Genomic DNA, 16,015 nt, shown 5'->3' with positions numbered 1-16,015 from the left:
TAGTATATGTCACATATACTATAGTGTTTCTAGTAATAGAGTGCACCCGGATGAGGAATCTGAACGCACCCCAGAGTAATTCCATTTTTATTCCGTTCCGTTGTTTAATACCATGACACGGAACTGTTACGGAACGGAACAAAAACGGAAAACATTCTAACCTATCGACATTAAAAATTTCCTTCCTTCCTTCCTTCCTTCAATTCTTTCATTTGGCGACATTAAAAATTTGTGAAGTGTGTCCGGTTTGTAATGGCTCCTGCACACAGGACGCGGTAATGCTTGTGTTACGTCCACGATAGATAACTATATAGGGAAATTTGAAAGTAGTGAAATCAGTGACTTACGTGGACGGTCAACAGAGTGATGGCTCCGCTTTTGGGTCACTCTGCTTTCACCGAGTTTACCCTGGGTCTCGGGAGCCTGGCGAAACGATTGATGAATCTGGCGAAAAATCAGCGGTGCTTGTTCTCCTGGCTCGGCCTCGGATGTTCCGATACCACGCGGGTTGATGCGGCCCGCGATTCAGAATTTGATTTCGCAACGTTTGAAATATGAAGGGTAGGCAAAAGTAATTGCAACAGTCGGATTTTACGACTAAGTATAATATGCTGAATAAGTACATGAAGCTACCAGAGACTAACTATGAGAAGAAAATAATTATTGCCTTCTCTACAAATGCGCGCGCTTTTATATGTCGCTTTGTCGCTGAGAGTCGTTCTCCGATTGGTCCATGGAGTTATGGCGAGGGAAGAGATTCATTCCTTTGCATGATGTCACCGCGTCGGTGTCCTGAGTGGTGTTTAGGATTCAGCTTTCATGCTCCTGTTTATGTTGGCTTATCGCACTGAGCGATAGCGGTTTCTTTGGGTCGATCCGTCGATTTCGAGACTCTCCAGCAGCACGCAGCATTCGGCATTTTAATTATAATGTTTTAACGCTCGCGAATATGCATATGCGCACGTACTTACATCTAGTAACATAGGGATAAAATATCTAGTGATGTCTGAAATCAGACAAGTCGGCCTCCCGGTCTATAATAATATATTATTAATGTTCTAAAATAGATCCGGACGTTACACTTGCCGGAAGTCCGCGCGACAGCCAATATCAATATGTTGTTTTTCCGTAAGAGCTAGAAGGTTATTACGGAAAGCAGCATATTGATTGGCTGTCGCGCGAACTTTTGCCACGTGGCAAGCATTACCGCGTCCTGTGTGTAGGAGCCATAACGTCTTTTTCGCAACGGAGAAAACGAAAAGACTGTTTATTATGGCAAGTCGAATGTTTGAGAAGTATCATTGATATTTGAACAATGTTCAATTATTAATAATATTATCATTTGAACAATGTTTGAATTTTCAATGTTTGAAATGTAACATTGATATAAGTAAATATCAATGATACCTCTCAAATATTTGCTGACTTACCATAAAACAGTCTTTTCGTTTTCTCCGTCGCGAGAAACACGTTACAAACCGGAAACACTTCACCATACTTCGCAATTTTCGATGTCGATTTTCGTATTCTGTTCCGTACTGGGAATCACATTGCGTCGATGTCCGACGTACGACGTCCGATATCCAATAAAAGAATAGCTTTCCAAGGTATCCGATATCCGATAAAGGAATAGGAGAATTTAATTCTATATTAGAAAGTTCTCTTAATGGATATTGGACGCTGTACGTCGAATATCGGACGCGGTGTGAATCCTGTATAAGAATACAATCACAAAAGTAGAAATTTTCAGCGCAACGGAACGTGTGGACTAATTACAGTCGTTCTATTCTTTTCGCGAAAAGAATTTAAAGTCGTAAGTTTAATTGTAACTTCACATATATGAATAGTATAAACAAAATTCTTGTAAATAAATTAGGATACATATTATTTTAAATTAAGATTATATTTTACACCTCAGATTTCTCACATAATAGTTTATAATAAGTATAATTTTAATAAAAATAATACAAATAATCTTTAATACAAATAATTTTACCACACGTTAAAAAAAATATGAATATAATCGTGAGATTTTACGAAATTATTACCTGATGTCGAATGCGCGTTCTTTACTTCTTATTCCAGATTATTCCTATGGTAAGGTTGGTTGGTTGGTTGTGGCCATAGACATATATAGGCTGCGTTCCGAAACTCACTGTCAGTACTTGCAGTACTGCAAAGTCGTTCCGAAATACGTCGCAGTAAGCTTTCAATGTACTTTCGTTAACACGTGACGTCATATATTTTGACGTAATTTCCTGCTTTCGTTACTGCGGCTGGCGAGGTAAGACACCAGCAGTGAAAAAATGGCGGTGCTCTGTGATGAGACGTTAAGCCTCATATGTTCAGAAAGTAATAAAATATATAATGTAACAGTTAGTCGTGAAGATGCTGAAAAAGCACGTACAGGTATAAGTTTGTAATAATCAATAATTATTTTACTTTTATAATTATTTTATTTTTATTTTATTTTGTTTATTTAATTTAGGATTTAATAATTTAAATAAGAATTGAAAAGTACTTCGTTTAAGTCTGAAACAATAAATTCCATTTTCTTGATATTACTTTTTTTTTTTAATAATCAATGGCACATTTTATCATATTTCTTTTACATGCGTTTGATGTACATTAGGTAAAAATTGTATATTGTTTTCTGTACCGAAAGTGCATTTGAAATTCCTCGTCTGTATACAATGGTATAACACTTTCAACATAGTCCTTGCAACGAAAACGTGGAGTCAAATTTCTATTAAGAGTCCTTAAAAATATATCATCTTCTTCGCTATCTGAAGAACTTTCAGAAGATTCTATTACATATTTTACAACTTTTGTTAAAATCACAATCTCCATATCACGCTATGTTTGATCCATAATTATCTATGAAACTTGTTTATCTTAACCTCCACAATACTGAATATTTCTACTGCGAGTCCGTTCCGTTATTGATTGCATTACAAGCTGAAAAGCAGCATCAGTAATTACGGAACGGATCCGCAGTTCTACTTTATGACGTCATACTTTCAGTACTGGCAGTTAATTTCGGAACGCAGCCATAATAGACTGCGCCGTTCTGTAAGAGACGCTATCCGCAACACCCGAGAGAGAGAGCAATATGAAAGCTGTGTCTCATTCTAACACGCTAGTTGGTGGGGATGTGAAAAAAACAGGGGAGTGCATGGGAGAGAAGGGAGCGTCCCGATTGACCACGATACGATTAGACACAACCAACCGATGAAAAGAATTATCTAGTGAATTACTATGTCGAACCAATCATTACAATCTGTGTCCAATCGTATCGTGGTCAATCGGGTCCCACCCGGGAGAGAACAGAAGAGAGAACTGGAGAACTGTTCAATATTGCCAGTTCTTTCGTAATGTAACGTAACGTTTTCGTGCGTTGTTGTACGTTCAGCTTACGTCTCACGTAACGTAAAATTGTCACGTAAAGCACATTCTACAATTGCGTGAACGTGGTTGTAAGTGGTTGTAAGTGATTACGACAACCAATCAGAATAAAGCAATCAGTGAATAAAACATTCGAATTGGTTGACTCTTAGGATGCCATTACATGAAGCGCGGAAACGCGGAAGACAAAATCTTACTAGATTTCTGCGAATTGAATCATTTCTTTTCGTACGTTGAAAAAGCGGAAAGCCCAAAACTTTTCTTTATTGTCTTTTTATCCAAGATACCAAGGTATAAATTCCAAAAAGATATCAGGTCCGAACGTGTTTGAACATGTCTTAATGTAACGGCGGTTGGATTAAACAACTTGTGATACCTTGTGACAACTTGTGACAATGGATTTTTCCGCGCTTGTTCCGCTACTTTATTTCTCCTTATATTAGGCTGCGTTCAGATTCCTTACCCGGGTGCACTCTAATACAAGAAGTGCTATAGTATATGTGACATATACTATAGTGTTTCTAGTAACAGAGTGCATCTAGGTAGGGAATCTGAACGCACCCTTACATGGAGCACAATTTGCGCGGAAAGCGGAACGGTTTGGTGACAAATAAATATATATATTCATTTTTTAAAATTGTATTAACTGAATTTACTGCAATTTGTACTAATATGTTTATCTTTTCAGCTTATCTGTTGAATACAAGCATTTTAATTAATAAATACCGTTAAAAACTAATATTTTATAATTCCCCATATTGCTTTTCCGCTCAAAATATGCCTCACGTAATGTAAGACAATCAAAACAGACGGGGAACGTGGGTGGGACCCGATTGACCACGATACGATTGGGCACAGATTGTAATGATTGGTTCGACCTAATAATTCACTAGATAATTCTTTTCATCGGTTGGTTGTGTCCAATCGTACCGTGGTCAATCGGGACGCTTCCCGCGGAACGTATAGCGGATCTAGTAAGATTTTGTTTTCCGCGTTTCCGCGTTTCCGCGTTTTCGCGTTTCATGTAATGGCACCCTTACGTTCACGACTACGCTTACCCAATTGTAGAATGGGCTTAAAGTGGCGTAAGGAACCACGGCAATGTTCGTGCGATGACCCTTATGGCTCCTGCACACAGGATGCGGTAATGCTTGCCGCGCGGCGGAAGTTCGCGCGACAGCCAATCAATATGTTACTTTTCTTAATAATCTTCTAGCTCTTACGGAAAAACAACATATTGATTGGCTGTCGCGCGGACTTCGCCGCACGGCAAGCATTACCGCGTCCTGTGTGCAGAAGCCATAATGCAGTAGTGCAGCGAAAAAGAACAGGCTTTTTAACTTATTGCACTAGTTCAGCAATGCAGCTGAAAAGAACAGATCACAGATGTGATGTTTGTCAACATAAATATAACGATGTCATAATTTTCTTGACATAGAATTTATACATTTTTTCATGTAATCGAGACTGTATGATATGAGTTTTATAATTAAATGAGACTTTATGACTAATCTTAAGGTTAGAGAAAGGTTAAAGAAGTTTTGTTTTGTAACGCCGGGACGCTTCAGCGCGTCCCATTTGCAATACTTGAATCTGTACGAGGATGTCGGCGCATGTTATGTGCTTAACTTCCTCTGGAGGAATTCCTCTGTTTACACGCCACAATGGAGATGGCGATACAGTATGTGTTTATAACTAATTTAGTTAATTATAGTCGATAAACATTATGTTTTATCTTTTTCCAAGCATGATGTATCTATACTTTTCATCGTCCTTTTCTACAAAATATAATTGATAATTGTTTGCAGATGACATTTTCAAAAATAGCGTCTCTCAATGGAGTTCACATGTTCTTGAAGTCACAAGATATTACTTTATTGAGTACAGATTTGCCAGATACAACTGTAGTATGGAAAGAATTTGAAGACTGTATCATACTGATAGTAATTGCCAGTGGAGTGACCAAGTATGTATTGGATAAATTCTTGGATGCTACTTTTGGCGCAATGATTCTTTTCACTGGTATCGATGAAATGAAAAACACTAAAAATATAGAGAGGCTCAAGAAGGATATGCGTCTCTGTGGTCCTATCATAGACAGACTAATGGATTGTCTGGATATAGGAGACAAAATTTCAGCAAAAACTGACATGGTCAATATGACAGAGTGCATCATATCTCCTGAGAATCATTTGCTTCAGGTAGCTGGATTTCTTACTGATTTAATTAAGCATCAAATGAATTTTTCAGAAGTCAAATTGATTATCTTCTTAACTTTAGTATCAGAGACATGATTGGAGCTTAAGTTCTTTAAATTAAAAAGATTTACAGAATAGAATGAGTCAATTTAGCTTCTGAGAAGCTGAAATCATACAATATTATATATGTATTAACACATATGTATTCAAGACTTCTTTAGAAGGATTCATGGAATGCTTGGACTCAATATACGGCTGCATTTTGGTGCATGGTTGTGTGGCAGTTGCTACAGAAGGCTGGTGGTCCCTAGATCCTGTAGAGAGGAAATTGCTAACAATAGCGATTACTACTGAGAGTATCTGTACTACTCGTGACATTCCAGTGTTCTTACCACGTAAGAGCCCAAATGTAAGTGTGTTGAACAGACAATAGACACTGAGAAGAAACATTTTAAAAGAAAATTTCGAACTATTTTAGAAAGAAATTTAAGAAGAGAAATTTTAGAAAGACTGAATTTTAGAAGACTTTAAAAAGGAAGACTTATAAAAATGTATAACCCCTTTGGGAATACTTTGAAAATTTAATTTAAAACTTGAAATTTTCTTTAAGAATCTTATGTTTTAAATTTTAGAAAAGAAACTTAAAAAATTTTAGGGAAATTAAAAAAAATAATTGTGAATGCATACAAATTTGCGGTACCCCATTTAGGTGGCGTTCAGATTGGTGTCTATATCTCTGATCAACCACGTGGAAATTCTGGCATTATGCGGGCCAAATCCGGAGTTAACGGAGATCGAGAGGTTTGCCGTGCAGTGCTGGAAGGGCAATATCGATGCGCTGTGTGCCTCCGAGCAATGTTATCCGCGGAATTTACCTGCATCGATATCTTTAGACAGCGAGACGCTCGGGTACGATTGTCGCTTTGCGTAATTAATATATATATATTGCGCGTATGTTCGCTATTTCCATTATTCCATGTTTGACCAACGTTTCAGATTTCTGCTGGCGAACTACAAGGTGGAGAAATTCGTGCTCGGCAGGAATTCACAGTGCGCGAAGAATCGCGTGGCGGGCTCTCACCGATTGGACATACTGCGAACGTTTTATCATCAGGCCGTCGAGACTTTCGCGCTGTCGGCCGAACGCGACGATAACAACGGCGAGGGGACGAGCGCAGGCGCGTGGAGATTCACCGGAGCGAAGGAGACGTATTTATGCTCCGAATATCACAAGTGCCACGCCGTCAGGCACGGCGACCACGTGCTTTGCGTTCTGTACACGTCCGCCGTGCCGACTCACACCATGAGACTGATCAGCCAGAAGATACTGAAGACTGTGTTTAGCGATAAGCAAGGATATTGGTAGGCTTCTTCATTCTCTTTCTACTCCTCCTCACATTTGTAATATATGAAATAAAGCGTTGTCTTGTAATTATTTTCAAATGAACCTTTGGCAATTCCACTGCCGTTTGTTAGAACGTTCATTGCGAGCGCGAACGAACGAGCATGCACACCAGGCGCCACCTAGGTCTACCTTTATTCCTCGAAACTTGTCGGCAAGGTGCGAATACGATTTCAAGGCAGCAAGGGGAGAAAAACAGAGGGCAGAAGGTGCGACTGAAACAAGCAGGTTGTCACCTGCTATTTTTCATTTTCATTTCTGCGCTTTACATATGTAATTAAAACGATATGAATATCACCTTATGCTTTGAGGGAAGAGAAAAGAAATGTAGCAAGTGTAGGAGATGTTTAGAAAGATAAGAGTTCTCGGATAATTTGTCTGAACCAAATATCTAAATCCACACCTTCCAGCTGCACTTTCCAGCACGGGGAAGTGCAACTGGAACGAACACTTTTTTATTTTTTTAAATCATGAATGGCGATTATAACAGGTGCACGTGTCTGTTTAGCTTGGAATCGCTGGCGTGAAACGGACAAGAGGAATCAAGCAGGCGAACCTCACGAGGATCAGAGAGACGAGGACGCCTTTCCTGCAACGCCCGTGGGTCAACGTTGCTCGCAGCGCGGCGAAAAAATCGATAATGGAAGCGCCAGCCGGCGAAGGCGCACGCGTCAAGCGTTACTGATGCGTGTCAGCTGTCCCGGTTGTAACTAAAACGGGAGTACAGGTGTTCCTCGCTTCTTTGCGACAGAAGTCTTCCAATGCGGAGCTGCGGTCCCGATCGAACTTAATGGCTTGCGACAATCGCACGAAGGTGTATCTCGGATACGAGGACGAGTACATCGCCGAGAAGCACCGTTCCTCGCTTAACTTCCAGACGAACAAGATCGGCGGGTATCCGGTGAGCAAGCCAGGAGCAAGAGCGTAGAGCTCGCTTTGTTTTCGCGCAAAAATATCCATCCCTTCTTTTCCCATCGTCGCGCGAGATTGCCGGCAGTAATACTCGATTTGATCCACTATGTACGGAGAGACGATTTGTCAAACACTTTATTGACGCTGCACCACGTAACAAAGCGAGATATTTACAAACAAATATATATAGAATGTCTTCTTATTACTACTGGAGAGTATTTTTTAATAGTGAATTTTCTATTCGATGGAGGGAATATTTTATTAATATTGCATGTAGCTGGAAGTAAAAAGCGTGGAATTATTTCTACAAATTTAAGCATTCATGTCAGATCATTGCAAAAAAGAATTCCCATGTTTGATGAATAAAATAGAAATCTTATTTTTTATATCTCCTTATCTTTTTAATACTCATTCTTTATTTTTCTTAATATCCAAACTTCTCATTAGAATTTAATAGAGAAATAAACTTTTGCGTCAACCTATATTTTTCACATACATACACACGTATGCACGCGTACATACACACACACACACATATATTACTTATATATACACATATATACTACTTATATATATACATATATACTATTTATATTCTATATATATCTTCCAAAAGTTTTTAAATCCAAGTGACATTGATATAATTAATTGACTTTCCAAGAGTTGTTATATCAGAAAGTTACATTAGAGTTGTTATATTAACATAATTAATTAACAATATTGATTAATAAGCAATAATGAATAAGTAGGCAACTTTTCTGTTATTGCATTTCTCTCACTTTTTTCAGAACTGCAACGGCAAAAGCACATTGTCGTCACCACAATGCAGACTCTGCGGCTTGTATCAACTGTTAGCGCTGCAATTGTACGCGCCGTTAGATAATTCGAAGTACCATCGGACGTTATATATATTCGCGTGCATCAATCCGAACTGCTGGAATCAAAATGAAAGCTGGACATGCTTGAGGATACAGCATGTGGAGGACGAAAGCAAAACGGGCGCGTTGGACTGCGGCAGCGTTAATGTGCCGTCCACAACGGCCTGGCTGTCGGATGCGGATGATTGGGGCGATAACGTGAACGACAACGCGTCCGAGCAAAACGGGAATAATATGCTGGGGAATGATCCTCCGCAGTTCCACTTTTCTCTTCACAAAGAGATAGATCAGGATATCCGGGAGGAGTTGGCTATGCTGCGTGTAGATGATCCAAATGCAAACAGGTTCGTGTCCAGATAAATCTTGATTATCCGTAATCATGCAAGTTATCTTTTAGCATCTCTATACCTTGGAAACGAGTCAGTGTCCTTTACATAGAGATTTCATAGTCCTAGAATTTAGGATGATAGTTTTAAAATTTGCAAGCACACCAATATCAAAATTTAAAGATTCTCCGAGCGTAAGTGTCGTTGTTGGATTTCAGTCCGACCAGCGTGGATTCTCCGGTCAGCGGAGGCGCCGTGGGTCGCTTGGATTCCCCTCAGGCTTCCGCGGAGATCGACGGGGATGAGAGCGAGGTCGTGTGTATTGATACTCCGACGCGACCACAGTGTGATTTAGTTAGTTTACTGCACGAGGTGACGCCGTTGCCGCTGCAAATCACGAACGCGGACACTAAATACTCCTTCATCGAGATATTCTTGTCGGTTGACGAGGAGGACTACAGCACGGATGTGTCCCAGCACGTCAGGGACCTGCTGGTCGAGTATCAGCACAGCAACGCGGACATGTCGATGAAGTTCATGCCGGAATCTGGCAATCCCAAGACCATCGACACGGACGTGGAGAAATACGAGAAGTGTATTCCTAGGCACGGCGATGAGATGTTCCATAATTTCGTCTGCAGAATACAGAGGAATCCCGGACAGTTGCTACGGTAATCGTCATTGGTGGTACTTTGTTCTGATATTACAAACGTGAGGTAAAAGTACCAATGTGTCTAATTCTATTTTGGTCTTTAAATATGAATATTCGAACTTTCAATACAAAAAATATATATACATATATTCTATGTTGAAAAATCCAATATTCACATTTTTAAATTAAAACAATAAAAATGTCTAGGATTAAGTACGTGCCTAGGCAATGGTATTTTTATCTTATATGTTAAAAAATTGTGTCGTACATGTTCAAAAACATTACGCTCGACGTAATATATTGAGTTGTGTAATAAGTAATCTCGGATTTTTCAGGTGAAATAAAACAATTGTATTCTTATGTTTTTATGAAACAATGTACATAACGATCCTCTGCCATCTTTTGTATACATTATCTCATAAAATTATAACGACATATAAACAATCGTTTTGTCATGCTTAAACAATTCATAATTACTTATTGCACAACCTAATATGTTTCTGAATAAATTATATATAATATAGATTTTAAATTAATGTACTAATTATATGAGAAGTATCATATATATACATTATATAATCATGTATATTCAATTTTTTTATTTACATATAATTTATATTAATATATTATTTATTATTTTACTGTATATTTTTTTCATTAGAACTCAGTGCTTGTCATTTTCAGATATTCGAGGGACAATGCGGCACCGTTGCTGCTGTATCCGCTAAGCGGTTGCATCGGCAAGTGTCGACACTGCGGTGACGAGATGACGTTCGAGCTGCAAGTATTGCCGACGATCATACCGAAGTTAACGTTGTATCCGCGCAGCGATCGTAACTTCCAGATCGAGTTCGGCACCGTTTTGATATACACCTGCGTGAGAAGCTGTTGGTCCGCGACCGACTCGTATCGGGAGGAGCATGTCGTTGTTCAGGCGGAGAGACTATAGTCGTTAAGGTACTAAGGGAAGATTACGGAGTGAAGCCAAGGTTCTTCCAGTGATCCTATAGAGTTTCGTATTATACGCGTCTAGGACGACTAGTCATGTTACGTCTGTAGGGAAATACCGTCCACCACCTGTTCGTGTAATACATCAGAAGTCTCCTAAGTAGCGAGCGACGACCACATACATTGAGAAATAACTGGACTAAGCGGATCGACCGGAGATGGACGTGTGCGTGGATGGATGGATGCACGAGGCGTAAGGAGCGAACACTCAAGTACGTCATATCGTGTGATTTGATGACATCGTTTGTGAATGCAAGGTATTCGAGACTATCGAAAATAAAACTAGACTTCAAGTCAACTAACGAGGTATACTCAAAGTATATATTAAGTAAAGCGTTTACTCGATACATCGAAAGGGTATGTCGATATGTCGTAACCGGATTACTCGAATTTGCCAGCTCCTCCCCTTTTACCTTTGGCTTCACTTCCCTTGAGAAGACACCGTTTCGTCTGGTTATTTCTCACGTCCACGACGACGGCGGCGGCGACGATGACGTAGCGGAGAAGTGGCGAGCATACATTTTTCGAGTTATACTTGTCGAGCGATACGCGAAGATTTTAGAGACGCCCGCGATAGAAGAGTCTGATTAAGAGCATTTATTTTACTTTTCGACTCGATCTTAGTATATAAGGTACAACTGTACAATTGCTATTGGCGTATAAATACACAGAGGAGCTCAGTGGAACATACGTGTGTATTTGCTTCCCTCGAAGCGCAAGTTACCTACAGCACGTTTCTTTACAAGGTGGCCACGACGACCATGTAAACTGCGAGATAAAAAAGAATATTTAACAGATACATCTAATTATCTCGTGTTCATTTTTACCAACGCTAATTGAACATTAGTCTGAGTTTCTTTGTCTGAAGAGAGTTTGAATTCGGATTAAGATTTAATCAACGTTGGTGGAAACGGGCATTGAATCCATATTAATTAGCCGTTGTTTAAATATGAAACAGATTTGAACTTTGAATTAAATCTGAGTTTTTTAATCACATGATTGATATATGTGACGTTGTAATTAGAATTTGTCTCACATGATATATTCAGACTTGAATTTAGAGTTAGACCTGAGTTTTTCAATTGAATCAAATGATATATGTAATGTTGTAATTAGAACTTGTCTCATGTAAGATTTCTGTTTTCCAATTAAATTATGATATATATGACATAAATAAAACTTATCTCACATGGAATATACAAATCTGAATTTAAAGTTTTTTACTAAACCAGGTAATCATATGTAATGTTATATTTATAATCGCAATGCAATAGATATAAACTCGTATTAAATCCTAAATTCGTATCTGATTGTCATATGTGAGGCGAGTTTCAATTAACGACTAATTAATACAGGTCTTACGGACATTAGATGTAAATATTAAAGAACAACGAGCAGGAGCCTATTATTTCGGGTGCCTGTTTGAATGTGTAGCCATCTGATACCAAGCCCCGTTTTTTTCACACGAAAGTCACGTTGCTTCAGAGCTTGAGAATCAAAGGCATTTAGAGAAACCCAGAAAAACTCAATCTTAGACATACGTCCAAAATATAATTTCAATACGGCGAGTTTACTTCTGCAATTAAGGCTCCTGGTCTCACTGCTGCCCCGAACTGACGACATCAAAAGCGAAAGAACTCGTGCCAAAAATTCTTACGTGCCATTTTTAAATAAAAAGATTTTTGCACGAAAAACATTCTTTTGAACATATTTGTAAAATACTCTGAAAACTATCCTGTTCTTTTGGCGGTCAATAAATAGCCTGAAAATTAACGCAACGCGCAACTTTCTCTTTAATCAACCTCTCCTCACGATTTTGTCACGTTCATTTCAAGGCTGTTCATTAACTGTTAAAGGAAAATGGTAGTTTTCAGTGCATTTTACAAGTATGCTCGAGCGATCTCAAATGATCCCTTCGTATCTTTAGTTTATTCGTAAGTATCTTTTCATTTGAAAGTGGCATGTAAGAATTCTTGGCATATGTTTTCCTGTCTCTGGCATCATCAGTCTAGGCTGGTCTTCTGCAAGCAGACCAGCAGTCTTAAGTATATAACAACAAATACTTTTGCAGTAATTTTCCCCGTCCTCCTTCACGCCATTCAGTTCACGCACGAGCGTTCGTATTTTACAGTGTCTCTCTCGCTTCGAAAATATATCTATGTCTAATAAATGTCTAATAGGTTCTGTTGAGCGGATGCTCAGCGAAATAGTCTTTCTTGCTGTACATGAGCTCGGCTATGTTCTTATACAGCCGGTCGCCGTTCTTCCAGCTGCCCGCCGCGATCTCGTCCGCGAGGACGCGCACTCTCTCGAAGGTCAGTATCGTGAAGGAGTTGGCCACGTGTCGGTCCTGCTCGGCGTTCCTCAGGCCGATGCAGTAGGACCGCGAGGCGCGCGACAACACTGTCACCAGGGCGAACGTTCTCGTTGCCAGTTCGCTGAATCTGCGCAGCTCCATTTGCCGTTCGGAGACCTCGTGGCTGTGGGTTTCCAGCAGGTAAATTGACATGTGTGCCAACTTGGTGATGCAGCCGTCCAAGAGGTAAGCGCTCGTCTGCATGGACGGGTGCATGTGCTCGTCCGCGTGGAGCCTCAGGACGAATTCCTTGCCGGTAATCCACTTGATAATAAACTTGGGGAACATGAAAGGGTTGCGCAGCTTGTGCACGTGCTTGTACATGTGCTTGCCGGTGTGCTGCAGACCCAGCAGCGCGATGTACGTGTTGGAGTCGATATTGTAGCTGTCGTAGAGCGTGTACGCCAACGCGTCCTCCAGCATCTGCATGCAAGGGTTCTCCCTGAGGTAGCTCTGCGCCCCGATGATCTGCAGGCCCTCGTGGATGCAAGTGACGCATTCGTTCGCGCAGTAGGCCTCCACCATCGCTTTCTCCACCGTGCAGTCCTGTTGGTCGAAAGTGTCCATCATGCCTGTAGTCATGTAGAGGATGCTCTCCATCCCGTACAGCCTGGTGGCAATCTTGCCTATCACCTCCTGAACTGCCTCATACTCATGCATATTTTGGTCCAAGTGCTTTCTCTGCAATACATGCGTTGTCAGTAGCTTTACAAAAGTCTTCAAGTGACCGACTGCCTGTGGAGCGATGTACCTGTTGCCAGGCGCCATCCAGTCGATCATCACGTCCAGAGTGGAGGCTGACCCACCGAGAACGTCGGATTTCGCCACTCGGACGTCCTTGAAGCTGACCGTGCACACTGAGCTGCCCTGCTGGCCGACCAAGTCAACATCCTGCAGAGTGATCCCATCGCTGTCGCTCTCCACCAGGAGCACAGACGAGGCCTTGCTCAAGGAGCCGGTCTCCCGGCTGATGCCGCACCGCGAGAACACGAGGAACAGGTTGGCGTCGCGCGCGTTCGCCACGAAGGACTTCTCGCCGTTCAGCAGCCAGTACGTGTCGTCGTCCGATATTTCGGCGGTGGTTTGAATGTCGGCGTTGAAGCCGCTCGCCTCGGTGAAACACATCGTGGGCACCACCTCGCCGGTCACTATCTTCGGCAAGTACTTGGCCTTCTGCTCATCCGAGCCCAGCATGTTGATCAGCTGGACCGGCATCACATGATTCTTCACGAAATACGAGCCCAGCCAGGACAACGAGCTGAGCACTTCCAAGAGCTTCGCCAGTTCCGTGTGCGTCAGGCCCAGACCGAGGTAGGGCTCGCTCACGTGCGCCCGGAAGACACCCAGGTCCTTCAGGTGGCTGAGGATCTCGTCTCGCTGAGTGTTCGTCGGGTCAGCCGAGCACTCGGTCATGTAATTTTCGATGGGCTTCAGCCAGTCGAAGAATGCCTGGTGCCTGGCCTTAGTCTGCGGCTCGGGGTAGTACACGAACTCGTAGTCGAAGGAGCCTAGAAACAGGTTCTTGACGAACGGTTTCCGCTGCGGCTGCTTCTTCAGGACCTCTGGCAGTCGCAATTCGAGGTTAGATGTATCCTGCAACTGACTTACGGCACTCTGCGTGTGCCGCACGACAGCCCGGCCGCAGGAGGCTTGCCACAGCTGCTTTCGGCACAGTAATCGACGCGCTAACATTGTTGTCACGGTATTACAACTCGCTGATGATTACTTAACCGCGAAAATATCTGAGCGACATAGAACGATACGGAAAACGTGCGTATGTACGAGAGATCTGCTCCTTGTGGCTGCACTCGCTGCACTACATTCTGATCTTTCCAATTTTCTCTCCTCTTCCGTATGTCAATGCATAAATTTCTTTCATTTCAAGTGCGGAGAGTGTTATTTAATGCAACTGTAAACAGCAGGTTTCTTGTAATTTTTCTATTTTTTTTTCTTATGTCAAGAGTCAAATGTAGAGCCACTTCATTTTGGCGAATGTTTCAAGAAGTTTGACAAATTGCGCAATGCAAACGAAGAATTTCATGCAAATAACGCTGACGTCAATTGAAACTGTGGGTCTTTCTCTTTAATTTGAGTACATACAGATTACAGAGTGATATTTATTTACTGAGTTATGTAATGTGTTGAAGCAAAAAGGGCCTGTTTGTCTTTCAATTCTACCACGTCTTCGATTCTTCGTGATGTACGTGGCACCATCTAGCGGTGTAATGATGAAACCTGTCAGCACAAAATAGTTTGAGTCGCGGCTAGATGTCCTGGACGTCGGTAAGGCAAGATTTGAGTCTCAGCTAAGAACTTTAATAATTAGTTCCGAAGTTTCCGCTACGAGCCGCCACCGTTCTTAACGAAGATTCAAGGTAGTGATGGGTAAATAGTTTTTAATCCTATGTTAGGCAACTTTCAGCCTTGTGTTGATAAAGGAACTCCTCTTCTATTTTAATGTGTAAACGAATTCTGCTCACATACAATGTTAAGAGATAATGCGAAACAATACACGTCGTCTAATTACGATATATTAATTTACTTTATATTATTTAGTTTTGCTAGTCATATCCTTATAGAAATATCATACTAAGAATCATTGATAATTACTTATTATCCAGTATTTTTAATACTGAAAATAAGTAATTATCAATGATTCTTAGTATGATATTTCTATAAGGGTAGAGTGACACCTGGTTGGAAATAGTAATTTGTAGAAGGTAATTTGAGCAATAACTTCCGACTTTATGTAAGATGTATAATGAGTAGTATATTAGGATTTAAGTTACTATCTTAAGAGCTATGTTCCAAAAGTAGTAAGTAAGAAGATAATTATGTATTTGTATTTGTATATGTTTATTCAAACGTGCACAACTGT

The 16,015-nt window shown here is 40.8% G+C and overlaps 3 protein-coding genes across 6 annotated transcripts; 2 read left to right on the top strand and 1 right to left on the bottom strand.

Annotated features, from left to right (window-relative positions):
- The first annotated feature begins 4,701 nt into the window (after nt 1-4,701).
- On the top strand, nt 4,702-7,211 carry LOC116841882 (protein fuzzy homolog). 2 transcript variants are annotated; one of them, XM_032810334.1, is made up of 6 exons: nt 4,702-5,086; nt 5,214-5,606; nt 5,815-6,012; nt 6,313-6,512; nt 6,600-6,965; nt 7,080-7,211. In XM_032810334.1, coding segments are annotated over exons 1-6 (1,236 nt in total). In that variant the 5' UTR covers nt 4,702-5,008; the 3' UTR covers nt 7,081-7,211. The 2 variants fall into 2 exon arrangements, with proteins under 2 accessions (XP_032666225.1, XP_032666224.1); XM_032810333.1 differs by lacking the exon at nt 7,080-7,211 and having other exon boundaries at nt 6,600-7,035.
- On the top strand, nt 7,081-11,467 carry LOC116841881 (programmed cell death protein 2-like). 3 transcript variants are annotated; one of them, XM_032810329.1, is made up of 5 exons: nt 7,081-7,214; nt 7,514-7,906; nt 8,706-9,139; nt 9,340-9,792; nt 10,458-11,467. In XM_032810329.1, the coding sequence occupies exons 2-5, from the start codon at nt 7,796-7,798 to the stop codon at nt 10,720-10,722; spliced, it is 1,263 nt and encodes a 420-aa protein (XP_032666220.1). In that variant the 5' UTR covers nt 7,081-7,214; nt 7,514-7,795; the 3' UTR covers nt 10,723-11,467. The 3 variants fall into 3 exon arrangements, with proteins under 3 accessions (XP_032666220.1, XP_032666223.1, XP_032666222.1); XM_032810332.1 differs by lacking the exon at nt 7,081-7,214 and having other exon boundaries at nt 7,467-7,906; nt 10,458-10,730; nt 10,833-11,467; XM_032810331.1 differs by lacking the exon at nt 7,081-7,214 and having other exon boundaries at nt 7,467-7,906; nt 10,458-10,730; nt 10,807-11,467.
- On the bottom strand, nt 11,081-15,271 carry LOC116841880 (complex I assembly factor ACAD9, mitochondrial). The gene has a single exon (XM_032810328.1). The coding sequence runs from the start codon at nt 14,827-14,829 to the stop codon at nt 12,955-12,957; it is 1,875 nt and encodes a 624-aa protein (XP_032666219.1). The 5' UTR covers nt 14,830-15,271; the 3' UTR covers nt 11,081-12,954.
- Between the last annotated feature and the right edge of the window lie 744 nt (nt 15,272-16,015).

The sequence above is a fragment of the Odontomachus brunneus genome, unplaced genomic scaffold (assembly GCF_010583005.1).
Source record: "Odontomachus brunneus isolate Ranch 3 - 2012 unplaced genomic scaffold, Obru_v1 Obru_scaffold_019, whole genome shotgun sequence".
Classification (NCBI taxonomy): Eukaryota; Metazoa; Arthropoda; class Insecta; order Hymenoptera; family Formicidae; genus Odontomachus; species Odontomachus brunneus.
This window is presented reverse-complemented; position numbering and strand designations above follow the sequence as displayed.